We start from the raw sequence: 14419 nt of genomic DNA on the forward strand, positions 1-14419 counted from the left end.
TTTGCTGATTCTGTGAGCAATGTCTTTTTTAGGTGATTTTATTCTCTTTCGACTACACTTTTCATGCCTGTAGAACATGAATTTCATTCATGGAAGACTTTTTTTCCCCACAATGTGGAAGCTTTCACAAATGAACAAGGATGACGCTCTTCTCGTAACCCCAAATAAATGTGCTGATCTGTCAGCTAGGATTGCACTCTGGCTGTTTCCTCGGGGCTAATATTAAACTGCCACTTTCCTCAGCGCACCTCAAAACCAGCGTGGTGCAAGCCTCTCAGTCTGTCAACACTCAGAGAGAAGAATCACTATGTGCCTGAAAAACCCTAGCTTCCCTGATGCACATAAAAGTATTCATGAACTAGTGCCACTATGGAATGTGAGTTCCTGTGCTCTTACTTTACAAAGGCTTCCGTAGCAGTGCCTAACGGATTTGGAGATGTGTAACAGCAAGACACTATTGTTTGAAACGGTAAAAACAAAATTCATCGTTCTAGTTCAATAACGGGAAATCAAGATTGTTAAATTAAAAACATGAATCTGTAATTTATGCTGCTCCAGATAGCGTGAGACTTTTGGAACAAATGAAAACAGGGAAGTTGGTCACACTGCATATATTTGTTTCCGTAAGCCTATGGAAAAATATGCAGTGGCACTCCAAAGCACTTTCAGGAATGAACCTGTGGAAAAATATCTTTCCTATGTAGGTAGTTTGTGTAGGTATTAGAAAGAACATATAAAACACAATTATGTTTAAATCCTCACAAATTGACTTATAACTAGTTGTTCTTCACTGTGCCGCCTTCCTTCCCTCTCTCCAGAGGAGCGTGTAGTGCCCCTGGAGGTCTGCCGATCCAAGCTGTCACGCCACCTGCAGGGTGTGGTGTTCCGCTGCCACAAGTGCACCTTCACCTGCTCCAGTGACGAGAGCCTGCAGCTGCATATCCACAAGCATGACGAGCTCAAGCCCTATCAGTGCCAGCTGTGCTACTACGACAGCAAGCAGCACGAGGACCTGGAGGCCCACCTGCGCAGTGAGCACAAGGTCAGACCCAACACACCCCCTGAGATACACACGCACATGCACACACAGACACAGAGACACACACACATGCACATGCACACACAGACACACACACACGCACGTGCACACACAGACACACAGACACACAGACACACACACACACACATGCACACACAGACACAGAGACACACACACATGCACACACAGACACACAGACACACACACACGTGGACTCACAGGCACGCTTGTACTCACACACATGCACACTCACACACACGCTAACGCGCATGCATGTACGCACACACACACACACACTCTCCCAGGTCCAGCAGACATCCCAGTTGCTTGTATCCCCTACAGTCTCTGCTATGGGGGAAATACTTGTTTATTATTTTATGGGCACAGTACTTCTTGGGCATTCACATCTCTCTCCTCCACACAGTTTTAGATACCATAAAATTATTACTATACTGTTGGAATATATCTGCACCATGTAAAGTTGTTTTATTTTTAAAATAAAGTAAACACTATAATAGCACTCAGAAAGGTCTTCAACATGCATAACATTTTACACCATAAAATTAGACGTTTTATTTAGAAAATGTATTTTCTTTGTCCTTACTTCATGGCACTTCAGAAGAGTGAATTCCTAAATTGAATTTTTTCCTGGCAGAAATATGATTTAATACCAGGATTCATTTCAACTTAAATCCCAAGGATGTTGAGCTGAAAAGTAGCTCAACATGGCCTAGTTTTGGTGTCACCTGACTGTCTGATTCATGTGGGTGCTGTTTTTGTAGCACTGCAATAGCTTCTGAAACAAAACGAGAAAAGGCAATTACACAACACAATCTTCACAACGTTTCTGCACCGGTCCAGAAACATGCCTTTAACACCTCCTCCAAATTTATTGAATATTTTGAACCCTTTCCCCATTGTGCCAGTGTTTTTACCTACATGTGCTCACAAGAATGTGCTTTCATTCCTTTCTTGAAAATTGTGTTTTCGCAAGGTTCCCACCTACATGCAGCATTAATCGACAGCTGTGCACCGCATTTGCTGGTTGTATTAATATTGTGAATGTCAGGCTGAGAGATTGAATCCAGTCATCATTTGTTTTGTCCTTAGCACTGAGCAATTCATTTATGTGTGTGTCTGTGTATGTGTGTGGCTCTCTCCTGAATGGGCACTTTATTTTGTTCACATTATGTATCGAATAAATTCCATAACCCATATTTAAATAGTGCTATTCAATGAATACTGCAACAAAAGTAGATGGTATTCTAGATTAGCTGCAATGGTTTAGTGGCTCAAGCAGGGAGACGGGTGAGGAAGGAACTGCAGTAGTCCAGATATGGTAGTACCAGAGCCGGGATTAGGAGCTGAGTAGCGTTGTGTTGAGGAAGGGCTGGATTCTCTGTATGTTGTGCAGAAAGAATCTGCATGCTTGACTCACTGACACTACATGAGAAGAGAAGGAAAGCCAGTCATCTTGAGTTGAGCTGTATCTGAGCTGTCACTGTTTTGTCAGTGTCTTTTGTTAAGAGAAATGATGGATCAGTATTGGCCAGATGATTGATGAAATATAATTGTTTGTTACTATTCAGTAATAATGTAACATAATGTACCATCTGAAATTTGAGAGAAATTTGATGCTTTTTTAAATATGTCGTTTGGCTTAACTATTTATTGTTTGAACCACTGTGCCCTGTGCACAGTATTGGATGTCATCTTTCCATAGTCCTGACAGATGTGCTGGGGACTTAATCCCTGTTCTCACAGTTGTAAGGACACTCCCTATTTCAGGTGATCCGGAACTTTGAGCTGGCGGGACAAGTCAACCTGGACCAGTTGGAGGCTATGAAGGACAAACAGAGCACTCTGAGCAGTGCTGAGGAAGAGGAGGTCGAGGAAGAGGGGGAGGAGGAAGAGAATGAGGAGGAGGAAGAAGAGGAGAGTGAGAAATTCGATACAAAAGGTAGGACACGGTGTCGGCGGTGAGGTCAATGTGTGTGAGAAACAGGTTGGTTTGGTTTGCCTTGCTTTACCTCGTGTGTCTTGCCCCTCCTGTGCAGATGTTCCTGGGTCCCCGAGCAGCAGTCTGTCGGCCTGCAGTGAGAAGCGTTTCCCCTGCGAGTTCTGCGGCCGCAGTTTCACCCACAGCAGCGAGTGGGAGCGCCACGTCCTCCGACACGGCATGTAAGTCAGTCTCTCCCCTCGATTTATCCACTCTTTCTGCAGCCCAGCACTGCGGTAGTGGATGGTGACATTTATCTTCCTCTTCACTTCCCTTTAATATTAGGACTGTTACTAACAGGAGGACTGAGGCTGGCTCATCCCAATCAATAGAGGCTGCGGCACAATCTGAGACGGGCTCTCTGGGTGTCATGGCGGAAGGAGATGGAGATGGAGACTGCGCCAGCAAATCTGTGCAGGTGGAGAGCAGATATCCTTCAGACTTGGCAAAGGAAAGCTTCCTGAAAGAGGAGGAGGGTGAAATGCCTGTGACCAAAAACGATTCTTAGGAAGAGGGAAGAGTTCTGCAGCTTCAATATGTACTGTACTTGAAAACAATGGATTAGGGTGGTGTGGGTGGGACAAAAAAGCTGCTTTTACAAACACTTTATTAAACAAAATGACTAAATGTTTAAAGAAACCCTCATACCTTTTTTTTTTTTTTTACTTTAAAGTGTAACACATTCAGGATTAGAGTTTGTGTTGCATCCTAAGTAGAAAAATGTAAGTGTTGAACCTTGAAAGTGAGTTGGTCCCCTAGGACAGAGGCTATTATATTGGTAACCAATAGTGAATGGTACTGTAATGAAGTCATTCAGGTCAAAATCTCACTGAGTGTCTACAGTTGCAAAAGCAAGTTAATAAGCATCAATTTAGGTGTATTTCTGTGTGGACTGGGCAAAGCTGAGTTTTCTTCACCCAGGCTTGTTTTTCCAGTTCAGTAAGTACTGCAAAATGCTCAGAGAATATTTGGCCTTTTAATTCTCCAAATTAGTGTATTTCACTGCCTACAGAAGGGCCACAATCCTCCACCTACTGATGAAAACCTTATGTTAAAATAGCAGTTAGTTTGGATTGTGCTTCAGAAATCTTTTTTGTCAAAGGTAGTCGCAAATGTTAACATTTCATGAGCATCCTCTGGTTCCTGTCTGTCATTTACTCAACTGCTACAGGTTAATTGTCAACTTATTTATCAGCTTGCTGGCTGATAAAGACTACTGAATATGCTTATTTTCTTTATTTTTTAAACAAAAACAATGCTTTGTGATTTGACCCGAATGATGAGTTACAGACATTACATTTTAGTGATTCTGCTGATCTCCTATAGCAAAATTCCTTGAGGAATAGTTGCTTCTTTTTTATATTCATATTCATGTATACTTTTTAGACATTTAAAAATATTGATAACTGGCCCCAAATTTGCAGCAAATTGCTGCACAAATTCAGATGTGTTTTTGCTCAGAGGAGTTTTCCTGCACTTCCACATTTTAAATTTAGAACAAAATTGTTCTATTGCCCACCTTCTAATGTACATGCAGGCCAGTAGAATAATATTTGACTCAAGTACTGCATTGTTCTCTGTTTGGGAAAGAGCATACTCTGAGTTTAGGAATAAATGCTTTTGTTTGTCTTTATAATATAAATTCAGATTGCCATTAATCTTTCATCTTAGTTTCACATTGTTATGTAAATATCAGAAAAAAAGGAGAAAACATCTGAATGTTTTACCATTTACAATGGTAAAATGTTAGTCGTTCAATTTGATTTGTCTTATTGACCCAGGAAGTCCTACGGAGTGGTTTTACTGTTTGAAACCAGGTTGATATGAGGAGCAGAATCTTCTGAGAACCAGGGTTAACTGATCCTTGATTGTAAAGCCTGATCCAGTTTTGTCATGAAATGGCATGTGCGTCAGAGGTGAAGGTGGGTGGTGGTTTGGCAACCTGTAGCAAAAAAAATAATAAATAGAATTTGGTGTGAATCCTAACTACGACTAACACCCTGCCATGTCCTTTATAATGTAATCCTGAAGAACTTGGTAAATGTGGTAAAAGTGTCTGGTTTGATGAGACTGATTTTAAAATAATAATAATAATAATAATAATAATAGTTTTTATGTGTTAGAGGTTGCTGCTCAAATACCCTAAAGCCTTATTAGATATTAGAAATAGCAATTGTTTTGGCACTTGATTGAAATAGCTTTTTTCCAACACCAGTTGGACCAATAAGCAAAAATAAACAATTCGCATAAGGATGAAAAATCATATTCAGCCATGAGAATTACTACTCAAAAATAACTGCTTTCTAGGTACCAAAAGTGTCAGTTTCCAGAAAAATGTGGCTGACTCTCTGCTATGTTTTGTTTTCTTTCTTGAACAATCAGCCATTGCTACAAGGGCGGTGATAGCCCAGGGGTTTCTGGGTGCATTCGGCTAATTCCGCATGCTGTATTCAGCCATGTACAGAAAAACAAGCTACTTGTCAAGTGTTTGAAACTGTGGTGTCTCAGAAAGGATAGTTTGACCTTTTCCTTTACATGTTGTTCACTTACAAATGGGGGGAAGACAAAGTTTGGAGTTGTCTGGCTCGTCGTTAGTTAAAAAATATTGTATGATATATCTGAACATGAAGCATCTACTCTTTCTTTTTTACCTTTAAAAAGTGAGGGCAATAAGGTGGCAAAATCTTTTTTGCACCTCTTTTCCTTCATAAGGACTAGCCTGCCTTTTTAAAAAATGAAATGATTAGAAAAATATTAAAGAAATAAGCTTTTAAATGGCAGCTGATTGCTAGCAGTTCCCATTAATAACACACTGGAAACTTGTATATATTTTTGTTTTTGTTATGTTGTTTTACCTTCTATTCAGACTGTTGGAATTCACCATGGTTTGACTTAGCTCCTCCATTTTGCCTTTCTCCTGTGAAAAACTGATTCCTGAAGGTGGATTGTGATGTTGCCTAGAATGGTTGTTTACACTTTTATTCCATTTATTTCTGGATATTCTGTAAATATTGTAATTCATTTGTCTTTTTTAACTTGTTAATAAAGTTACAAGATAACATTAGACTGGCATTTTCTTTTGCCCTTTTCATCCCTTGCAACCATGAATTGTATAGGATTAATATACCAGAGAAAATAAATAGAAAAGGAAAGAGTTTGTGTCTGTTACTTTAAGTATATAAGTTAAAGGCCTAAAACTGACTGAAAGCAATGTATTTTGAAAGCATATTACAGAGCTATTTAAAATGAATAAAAATGGTATGCACTGAGCAGCATTCTGTAGCCAATATACCATATGTTTTAGCTAATCCCACATAAGAACATTGTGCTCCAAGAGTATGTTATCCGTAGAGTGTAATTTATGTTTACTATTTATAGTACTTAAGGCATTTGGATCTGAAATACAAAGCTGAATATGAGACAAAAGTACTGACAATCAAGTTTTACCATTTTACCAGCAGAAACTGCTGTTTTTGTGTTGAGTCCCCCCATTCTCAGCTGTGAAAAAATTATTTATGACTGACAGGTGTTATCTGTTGCTCAGGTGTGTCCTTTTTGCATGTCTAGCCTTGGTATTAAGCATTTGTTTTCATCTACAGAGATTTCATTTGGAGTCAGTAGGCATATATCTTCATGAAGACCAGAAGACTAACTAGGACTGCAAAAAACAACTCATCTGTAAGATGAGAGAACAGAAGAATTCATTAAGAAGGATAGCACAGAAACTGGGTATATCAAGTACTGCAGTTTGGAAAGTCCTGAAAAAGAAAGGAACCACTGGTGGACTCAGAAATGAACACTGTTCAGGTCGGCCGAGGTAGACGACTGGAGTTGATGACAGACTAATCCTAAGTGCTGCAAAGAAAAACCGAAAACAACGTTCAGTGACATCACCAGCACTCTCCAGAGGGCTGGGGTGAAAATCTCACCAGCCACCACACACAGAAGACTTAGAGAGGAGAATTACAGAGACTACACTGCAAGAGGCAAACCTCTCATCCGCCACAAGTATCGAAAGGCCAGATTGGAATTTGCTTTAAAAAATAAAAAATAAATAAAACAGCGACGAGCCAGAAGAACAACGTTTCATGGACAGATGAGGCCAAAATAATTTTTTGCGATATAAAGCTGAAAATGCTGAGAAAGAAAGGAACAGCCCAATCCTAAGCATACCAGCTCATCCGTGGAGGAGGTAGTGTCATGGCTTGGGCATGTATGGCTGCTTCTGGAACAGGCTCACTGGTCTTTATTGATGTAATGGAAAATGGCAGAAGGATGAATTCAGATGTATACAGACAGATTTTGTCTGGCTATGTACAAAGAAATTCATCCAACGTCATCTGCCAGCGCTTCATCCTGCTGCAAAAATGACCCCAAACACACTGCCTATCCAACCAAAGCATTCATCAATGGGGGAAAAGTGGAAAATGTTGCACTTGTCACATGATTTAAATGCAATCAAGCATGCATTTCACTTACTGAAGAAGAGACTGAAGACAGAAACCATCTGAATCAAAGATCAACTGAAAGCAGGTAGTGAAGGCCTGGAAAAGCATTTCCAAAGAAGATCCCAAATGTTTTGTTGATGTGAGTGGGTCATAGGTTTCATGCTGTTTCATGCATTTCAGGGCTAGATATTAGACTTTATGGCTTTGATTTACTTTTAAGTTCATCCGTTAATTTTGAACTGCTGACATTTGGAGGACTCAACATAAGAACAGTGGTTTCTGTAAAATGGCATGTAAATGTAAACACCATGAATTAAAAGCTGATTGTCTGTACTTCTGTATCTTTTGACCTCAAATCCAAATGCCATATGTATATAAACATTTTTTTTTAATTTTGTTTTTTACTGTACCATAACCATAGTTTTTCAGGGCACTGTATACAGTATATTTTTATCATTATCACTTGACTTAAATACAATGCTCTGGGCTAAAAGAATGTGACAGAATCAATCAAACTGTGAAAACCAAACAAAACAAGTGGATATTCATGGCTGGGGCTCTGAATGCATTTACTCCTGGTCAGAACAAATGACCAAAGGAAAAAGACCTGCCTTTCCACCATGTCAGAAAGGCCAGTCTTTCTTCATTTACAAGACTTACAACCCATTGCTGTGCATTGCCATGTGACCTCTGGTGTCCTTGTGTTCCATCCTGTAGTGTTTTTGTGGCTTTAAAATAGCAGATTGTTTTCCTTGTGCAACATGTTGCTGTGGCATTATACATATTAGCTCTTTTGCTTCACAGACAATTAAATTCTACTGCCAGTTTATCACACCACCCTGCAGATATGTAATGTAATGTAAACGATATAGCAAGTATTAGAAGCTGTAATGGATTATACGCAAATATTAGTTTCTGCATTGCTGCTCTGCTGCCTTGCTCTAAAGATTTCCCTTAATAATCAGGTTGTTGTCTACAGCACTCTTACCTCCCTGTTGACAGTAAACCAGGAATTCTGCAGGACATGCAGGTAAATAACCTTTCAAAAGACAATTTATGGAGACAGAAAAACCACTGCAGATACTTTTTTCCCCCTAGTCTCCAACTTCTGCTCTCATCCTATTCTTCCCCACAACGCTTTCACAAACCAAGGGAGCACCTAATAGTCTACTTCGGAAACGGACATGATTTTAAACCCTCTTCCTCTGTACTTTTTGCAAGTCCCTGTGAGATGTTTCCAGTGTTTGATCACTTGCACTCACAACACATTTTGTCTCGCCTGACTAGAGGGAGAAATGATGTTTGGTTCATGAAAGACTTCTTACTCTGTTAATATATAATGAATGCTTAGAGCAGGGTCTCTCTGATGTGCACCGAATGGGAAATGACTGTTGTTTAGCTGGCACCTTTGGGGAAACCGACTCTTCTGGAGAATATACTTAGGTAATGAAAATGCATCAAGACGTCACATTTCTCTGTCTGCAATATTGTCAGGGTTACTGCCACAGCTGGTGGTATTATACAGTATATGTACTGTTGCTTAGCTATGCTGCTGTGCAGGTTTATTCTTGATGGTTTAGCTCACATGTTTTTTTCTGGAAAATGAAATCGTATTCAGATCACATTCAGATTAACTTGAAAATAAAAGCTGATCCAACAACATACAGTCGACATACGGACTTCAAGAAAGGCTAGAATCTCAGATTAGTTCTCAAATTACCTTTTCTAAATAATTTCACACTGGTCTATATAAGGTGACACGGATCTCCTCCCTCTTTGACATTGCTTTGAAATGTTGAGTTCATTTTTTCAATAAACTACATAGACTCAAAAATTTATTTTCCTTTCCTTGACAAGCTTCTTAAATCAACTAAATACCCAACCATGGAAGGTTGGATATAATGCTCTTAATGGTTTTAATGAGCTAGGCATGGGATTTTGTGGTTTTAAATGAATCGATTGCTGCCTTTGGATTCATCACAAGTACGAGACAATGTCATCTAGCCATGTAGAAGACATTCCTTTTAAAACAAATGGAAATACGATATACTAAGAATGTTTAGGACTGCTGAAATCTTTGAAAAAACTGAAATATTAAGAGCTTACCATTTCAATTTATCTTGGCTGATAAATATCTTCATTCGGAAATAAAATGGAAATACCAACATAAAGGCACTTAGTAGGGTCATCAAATTTGATGTCTAAACCTTTATAATATGACATTTTCACCAAAAATCCCTATTGTTTTTTTTATTCATGTAAATTCATTTTTGAAGGCCTCTTTAGGTTGCATAGCTGTAATTTAATCATCTAGAGAACTAAAAAGAGTTGCACTTAGTTAAATTAATTGGACCCAACATTGATGGCAACACTACTGTGAGACTGGACTACATGTTTCTGGTGTCATAACTTTTTAAGAAAAGCAATTTTTGTCAAAAATATAAATACAGAAAAAATAAAAGAATATATTCTAGTTTTTAGTTCTGCCTGATAATATTTTCTAACATAGAATAATCCTTAATGTGACGATGTATAATGCACAGTGTACAGTATTTACAAATAATTTTGTCCTAAATAACACCAATTTTAGGCATGCAGCTATACATACTTTTCAAACTTTTCTATGTAGGTTTACTGCATAATTTGAAGAATTTGTACTTCAGAGATATCACCTATTTTCAGTTCTCTTTGAATATGTTTCATCTTAACGGCTATAATCTGCACTGAATTACATCACCTTATGTGTTATTTGGTGATCCTTTGAACCTGAGTGAAATTCAAAGTATCACCTCAGCCTCTTCCATTGAGGCAGGCTATTTCCCGTGTCTAACATCATCTTTAAAAATAGATAAAGACTGAGGGGACAAGGAGCGAGCTCTGAAATATGCTGTACCCTGTGCTTCAGATAAGCCTAGTTAGACTCACAACCCAAGAGATGGTGGAGCAGCCATAGAGCTATCCAAGGCATCAGTGGAGGAATGCTGGGTAAGCAGCTGCAGTTTTCCACACTCACAGAGGAGCTGGAGCCAGAGGCGGTGTCATCTCACTGAGTTTGAGCATATTATCTTTCATTAGGCCACTGGTGTGTATCATACTGATCAGTGATCAGTAATTCAGTGTACTGATCTCTACGAGTGCCATATTTTAAACCAGGGGATTTCAAAGTCCAGGGGATTGCAAACTCAAAATCATAGCTTAGTGAAAGTATGACCCTGCTTAATGAAAGAATGTGAATCAACAGAATGTTGCAATACATTATTATGAAAGACCTTCTAATTTGACAGTGCACATTCCACTTATCTTCTGACCAATGACTTAAAATGGTGGAATTTGTTGTATTAATGTATGATGTGGTAAATGAGTTTTTAGACAAGTGTAATTTAGGCGTCAACATGCATACAGCTGAGACATCGCAGGCTTGGCCCATAGCAAAGTTGTTAGCTGACTTTATCCAAAGGCCCATATCAGAGTGATAAAAAGAGGCTTCGTTCGTAGGGTGAGTTTAAGTTGACCAGAGTCCCACTGAATTACCATTAGTTTTTTCCAAAGCATCGCAGGTGCCAATAGTCTACAAGCTGTCAAAGGTGAGAGATGTCTCTACTTCAATCGACTCTATGTCTCCTGTAGTACTGTGTTCTCTGTAAAGTGTAAATTGGTCACTGGCTAACAGGTAAATGCATTGGAGGTGTGTGCGCATGCAAAAGGCACCAGATTTTTTAAATGTGCAGGAGAAAAAATATGCAAGTATATTTATCTTGTGCACATATTTTTCATTTAGTACATCTGAAGCTTAAAAAATAAATTATTAGGAAAGATTGACAATGTAATGACAGTTTCAAAGTGAAGGAATTCAAATCGGTCTGATATCTGGAGCTTAGATGGCGCAGTCCTTATTAGGAGCTTTTCTTTGATGAAAGGTTGAATACTTTCAAGTGAACAATGACCCTTCTTCACTCTAGGGTAAAATTTGCACTTGGTGTTCTGGTGGAAGTCGGCTGGCTGAATCTGGAGGTCAGAAGCTCACATCTCCTTTGACACTCTGAAATCCACTGTCTCTTCTCTGGGTTTGACCTGAGTCCCTGGCCATTCACCTAATGCAGCTGCCAACAGCTACTGAATAAATGTGAAGGGGAGGATTTCCTCCACCAGGACTGAAACTCTTGCATCTTTAATACAGCGGCCCACAGTGTCTATCTCTCCTTGATAATTCATTCGAGTCTGCCCCTTCTAATGTCCCAAAGGCTCTAGAAGTGTTTCCAGGTTAAGTTTAAAATTAAATTATCCTTGACAAGTGATGGGTCTACTGCTTCCTTGTCACATGGTCACTTTACTCAATGCACAGGTTCAGGTCAGCTCCATAGAGAATGCATTATACTACACAAAAAGTAAAGTAAAAATCCAATGGATTTAATCCCGAAACTTTGATTGAGCTCAAGTTCTCTAGACTTTTGCTGATGAAATTCATGTTAAAAGGCTACTGACTGTAGCCATGTAACTTACACCAATCTACATCATATAGAAGGCATTTTTCTGTTGAAGTGTCATTTTCACAGCTTAAATTTGACGATGTTCCCTTGAATAGATTGCTAAAGAATCTTTCACGGCATCTCACCTCAAATAACCTACATTCTTACTTACCCCAATTTACTATGGTAGTTCAAGAGATTTGTTCTTTTCAATCTATTCAACATGCAATACAAAACGGAATTGTAATGCAGGCCACAATTAGTTTTAAAAATATGTGTTGAAATATTGTACTGATACTAAGAAATATGAATATTACATGAGAGAGGTCCCATAGCACAGGGCAAAGGAGGTTATAAAATGTATGAGCAAGGGAGGCCGAGAAGCAGTGGCTCTGTTCCAGGCAGTACCCCCCATTGTTTGTGCATCTGTTGCCTTCTCCTCCGATGTGTGTATTTGCATGAGCAGGCTGAACTGTTGCTTCCATAGTGGAGTGGAAATGCCCACTGGAGCTGTCGGAGTTTAGTTTGAAGGGGATAAGGGGGGGAGCTTTATTCTCCCCACCTTCTGATCCTATGTTTAATGTGTGACTTTCTGACTCTTCACGTCAGGAAAGCCTTCAGACTACAGAGTTTCAGGCACCCAGATGATCCCTTTCATTTCTGCATCTTTGTAGATGTTTCGTTATTACTAGTTTTCATCTTCATCTCTGATCTAAGAGGATAAAAGCTTAGCACTAAAAAAAAAAAGATAAAAAACACTCTTTTGTAGGGGGAGGTGGCTGTCTGACAATTTGAATGACTAAAATGTTTATTTCAGAATCATATTTTCCTCTGGAAGTCAAAGCATTTCTCAGCCACCTTCAGTTTCCCATGTCATTAGGGAGACAATGTGACGTCTATCGCACATCACATACATTCACAAGCATTCATGTAAGTTTGAAAGGAGATGCTGGGATCTTGATGAAATGATGACAAAGCCCTGATATAGATTCCCTTTGTTGCACAGCCTTGCTATCAATTAGGTATGATCAGCCACATTGTGCCTGTCCCCTTTTGATCTCTCTTTAAAGTAAAACACTTCCATTTCTTTTCACTGCCCATAATTCTTCAAACACTGCTATATTTATGAAACTCAATTTATTCTCTTCTTCCACATTTTTCTAACTCCCAGCTCCTTCTGTGCATTAGATTCCTCTCAGAGATCTCTACCTGGATACTGAACCACCAGCTTAAATTCAGTTTACTGGAACACACCTATTCTATTTTGCCTTCTCATTTGCTTTGGATTGTCCCAACTGTTCCTGTCCCACACTAAAAATAAAATGAGGGTTAATTTGTGATTAACTTGGAGAACATTCTGTAAATTGGTCCTGTTGGTTTTTCTAAGCAATATAAGAAACATATGTCAATTTTTCAACACTTAATCTTCCAGGCTCCTGTTCTCGGCCCCTTGTGCTACTGTATCTTGTTTGGACACCTTAAACAGCCTCCCTTCTTGTGCCATTGGGCCACTTCTAATTATTCAATATAATGTTGCCAAGCTGGTTCACAGCCTACTAAAACATGACCATTTCTCACCTCTGCATTTCTCCCTTCGCTGGTATCAATTTTCTGCTTAAACCGTAATGCAGTGCACAGTGAATGCCTACTGCCACCTTCATACCTTCAATCCATCAGCATGCCTGAAATGCTTCTGCTTTGGCAGTACTTCCCCTCTGCATAAGCACATCCTAAACACATTTTTCCACATTGGCCCCCCAGTGGTGGAATGAGCTACCTGCAGTTGTCAGAGAGCAGAGGCATTGCATGCTTTCTACTTTATTGTTTAAAAAACTCACCTTCTCAGACTTCAGACAATGGTTCTCTGAACCTGGAATCCTTCTTCTTGTTCATTCTAAGGTAGTACAGTATTTATGGTTGCCTGATGCAAGGGTGCAGTTAACGTTATGCATTGTTTACAACCATATTTCTGCTAAAATATAAAAACTCAGTTTGGCTGACTCCCCAGAACATAGGTAGGCCTATTATATCGTGGTTTATATTTTCTTTAACTGGCTAATAATCTTCTTAGGTTTGATACAGCAAGTGTGGGCAATTCTTTTTTGAGGCACAAAGGACTGAAAAAGCAAATGTGATACATTTTAAAAATGTGTGTGCACTGTGGCAAGTCTAAGAAATGGGCTGTTATTTTATTAATCTTACTGTTATGTTGTGCAAAGGGGACTTTTCCCAATCCTTTACAATTTATGGATGCAGAGTCAACTTCTCCTTGAATGTTCTGTGTCTTCAGGAACTCAATAATTTTATGATAAGGCTTTCTTTGAAATCTATTCACCTCTATCTTATTTGGATTTTTTAAATGATTTATTTCTGTATTTAGAAGTAGGGTACTTTCTGATATTTTGCATAGATAATTGATTGTAATGAGTAATTAGTGATTAGGTTGTAATGTATTATTTGTTATCAT

At 39.0% G+C, this 14419-nt stretch overlaps 1 protein-coding gene across 3 annotated transcripts in view; it reads left to right on the top strand.

Annotated features, from left to right (window-relative positions):
- The window catches only part of znf462 (zinc finger protein 462), a 43211-nt gene extending 37109 nt beyond the window's left edge, over nucleotides 1-6102 (top strand). For all 3 annotated transcript variants that reach the window (XM_064306876.1, XM_064306878.1, XM_064306877.1), the window contains exons 10-13: nucleotides 819-1042; nucleotides 2828-2999; nucleotides 3097-3220; nucleotides 3324-6102. In XM_064306876.1, coding sequence (XP_064162946.1) covers nucleotides 819-1042; nucleotides 2828-2999; nucleotides 3097-3220; nucleotides 3324-3546 — 743 coding nt within the window. In that variant the 3' untranslated portion in view covers nucleotides 3547-6102. The remainder of the gene's footprint in view (nucleotides 1-818; nucleotides 1043-2827; nucleotides 3000-3096; nucleotides 3221-3323) is intronic.
- The last annotated feature ends 8317 nt before the right edge of the window (nucleotides 6103-14419 follow it).

Source organism: Anguilla rostrata, chromosome 14 (assembly GCF_018555375.3).
Source record: "Anguilla rostrata isolate EN2019 chromosome 14, ASM1855537v3, whole genome shotgun sequence".
Classification (NCBI taxonomy): Eukaryota; Metazoa; Chordata; class Actinopteri; order Anguilliformes; family Anguillidae; genus Anguilla; species Anguilla rostrata.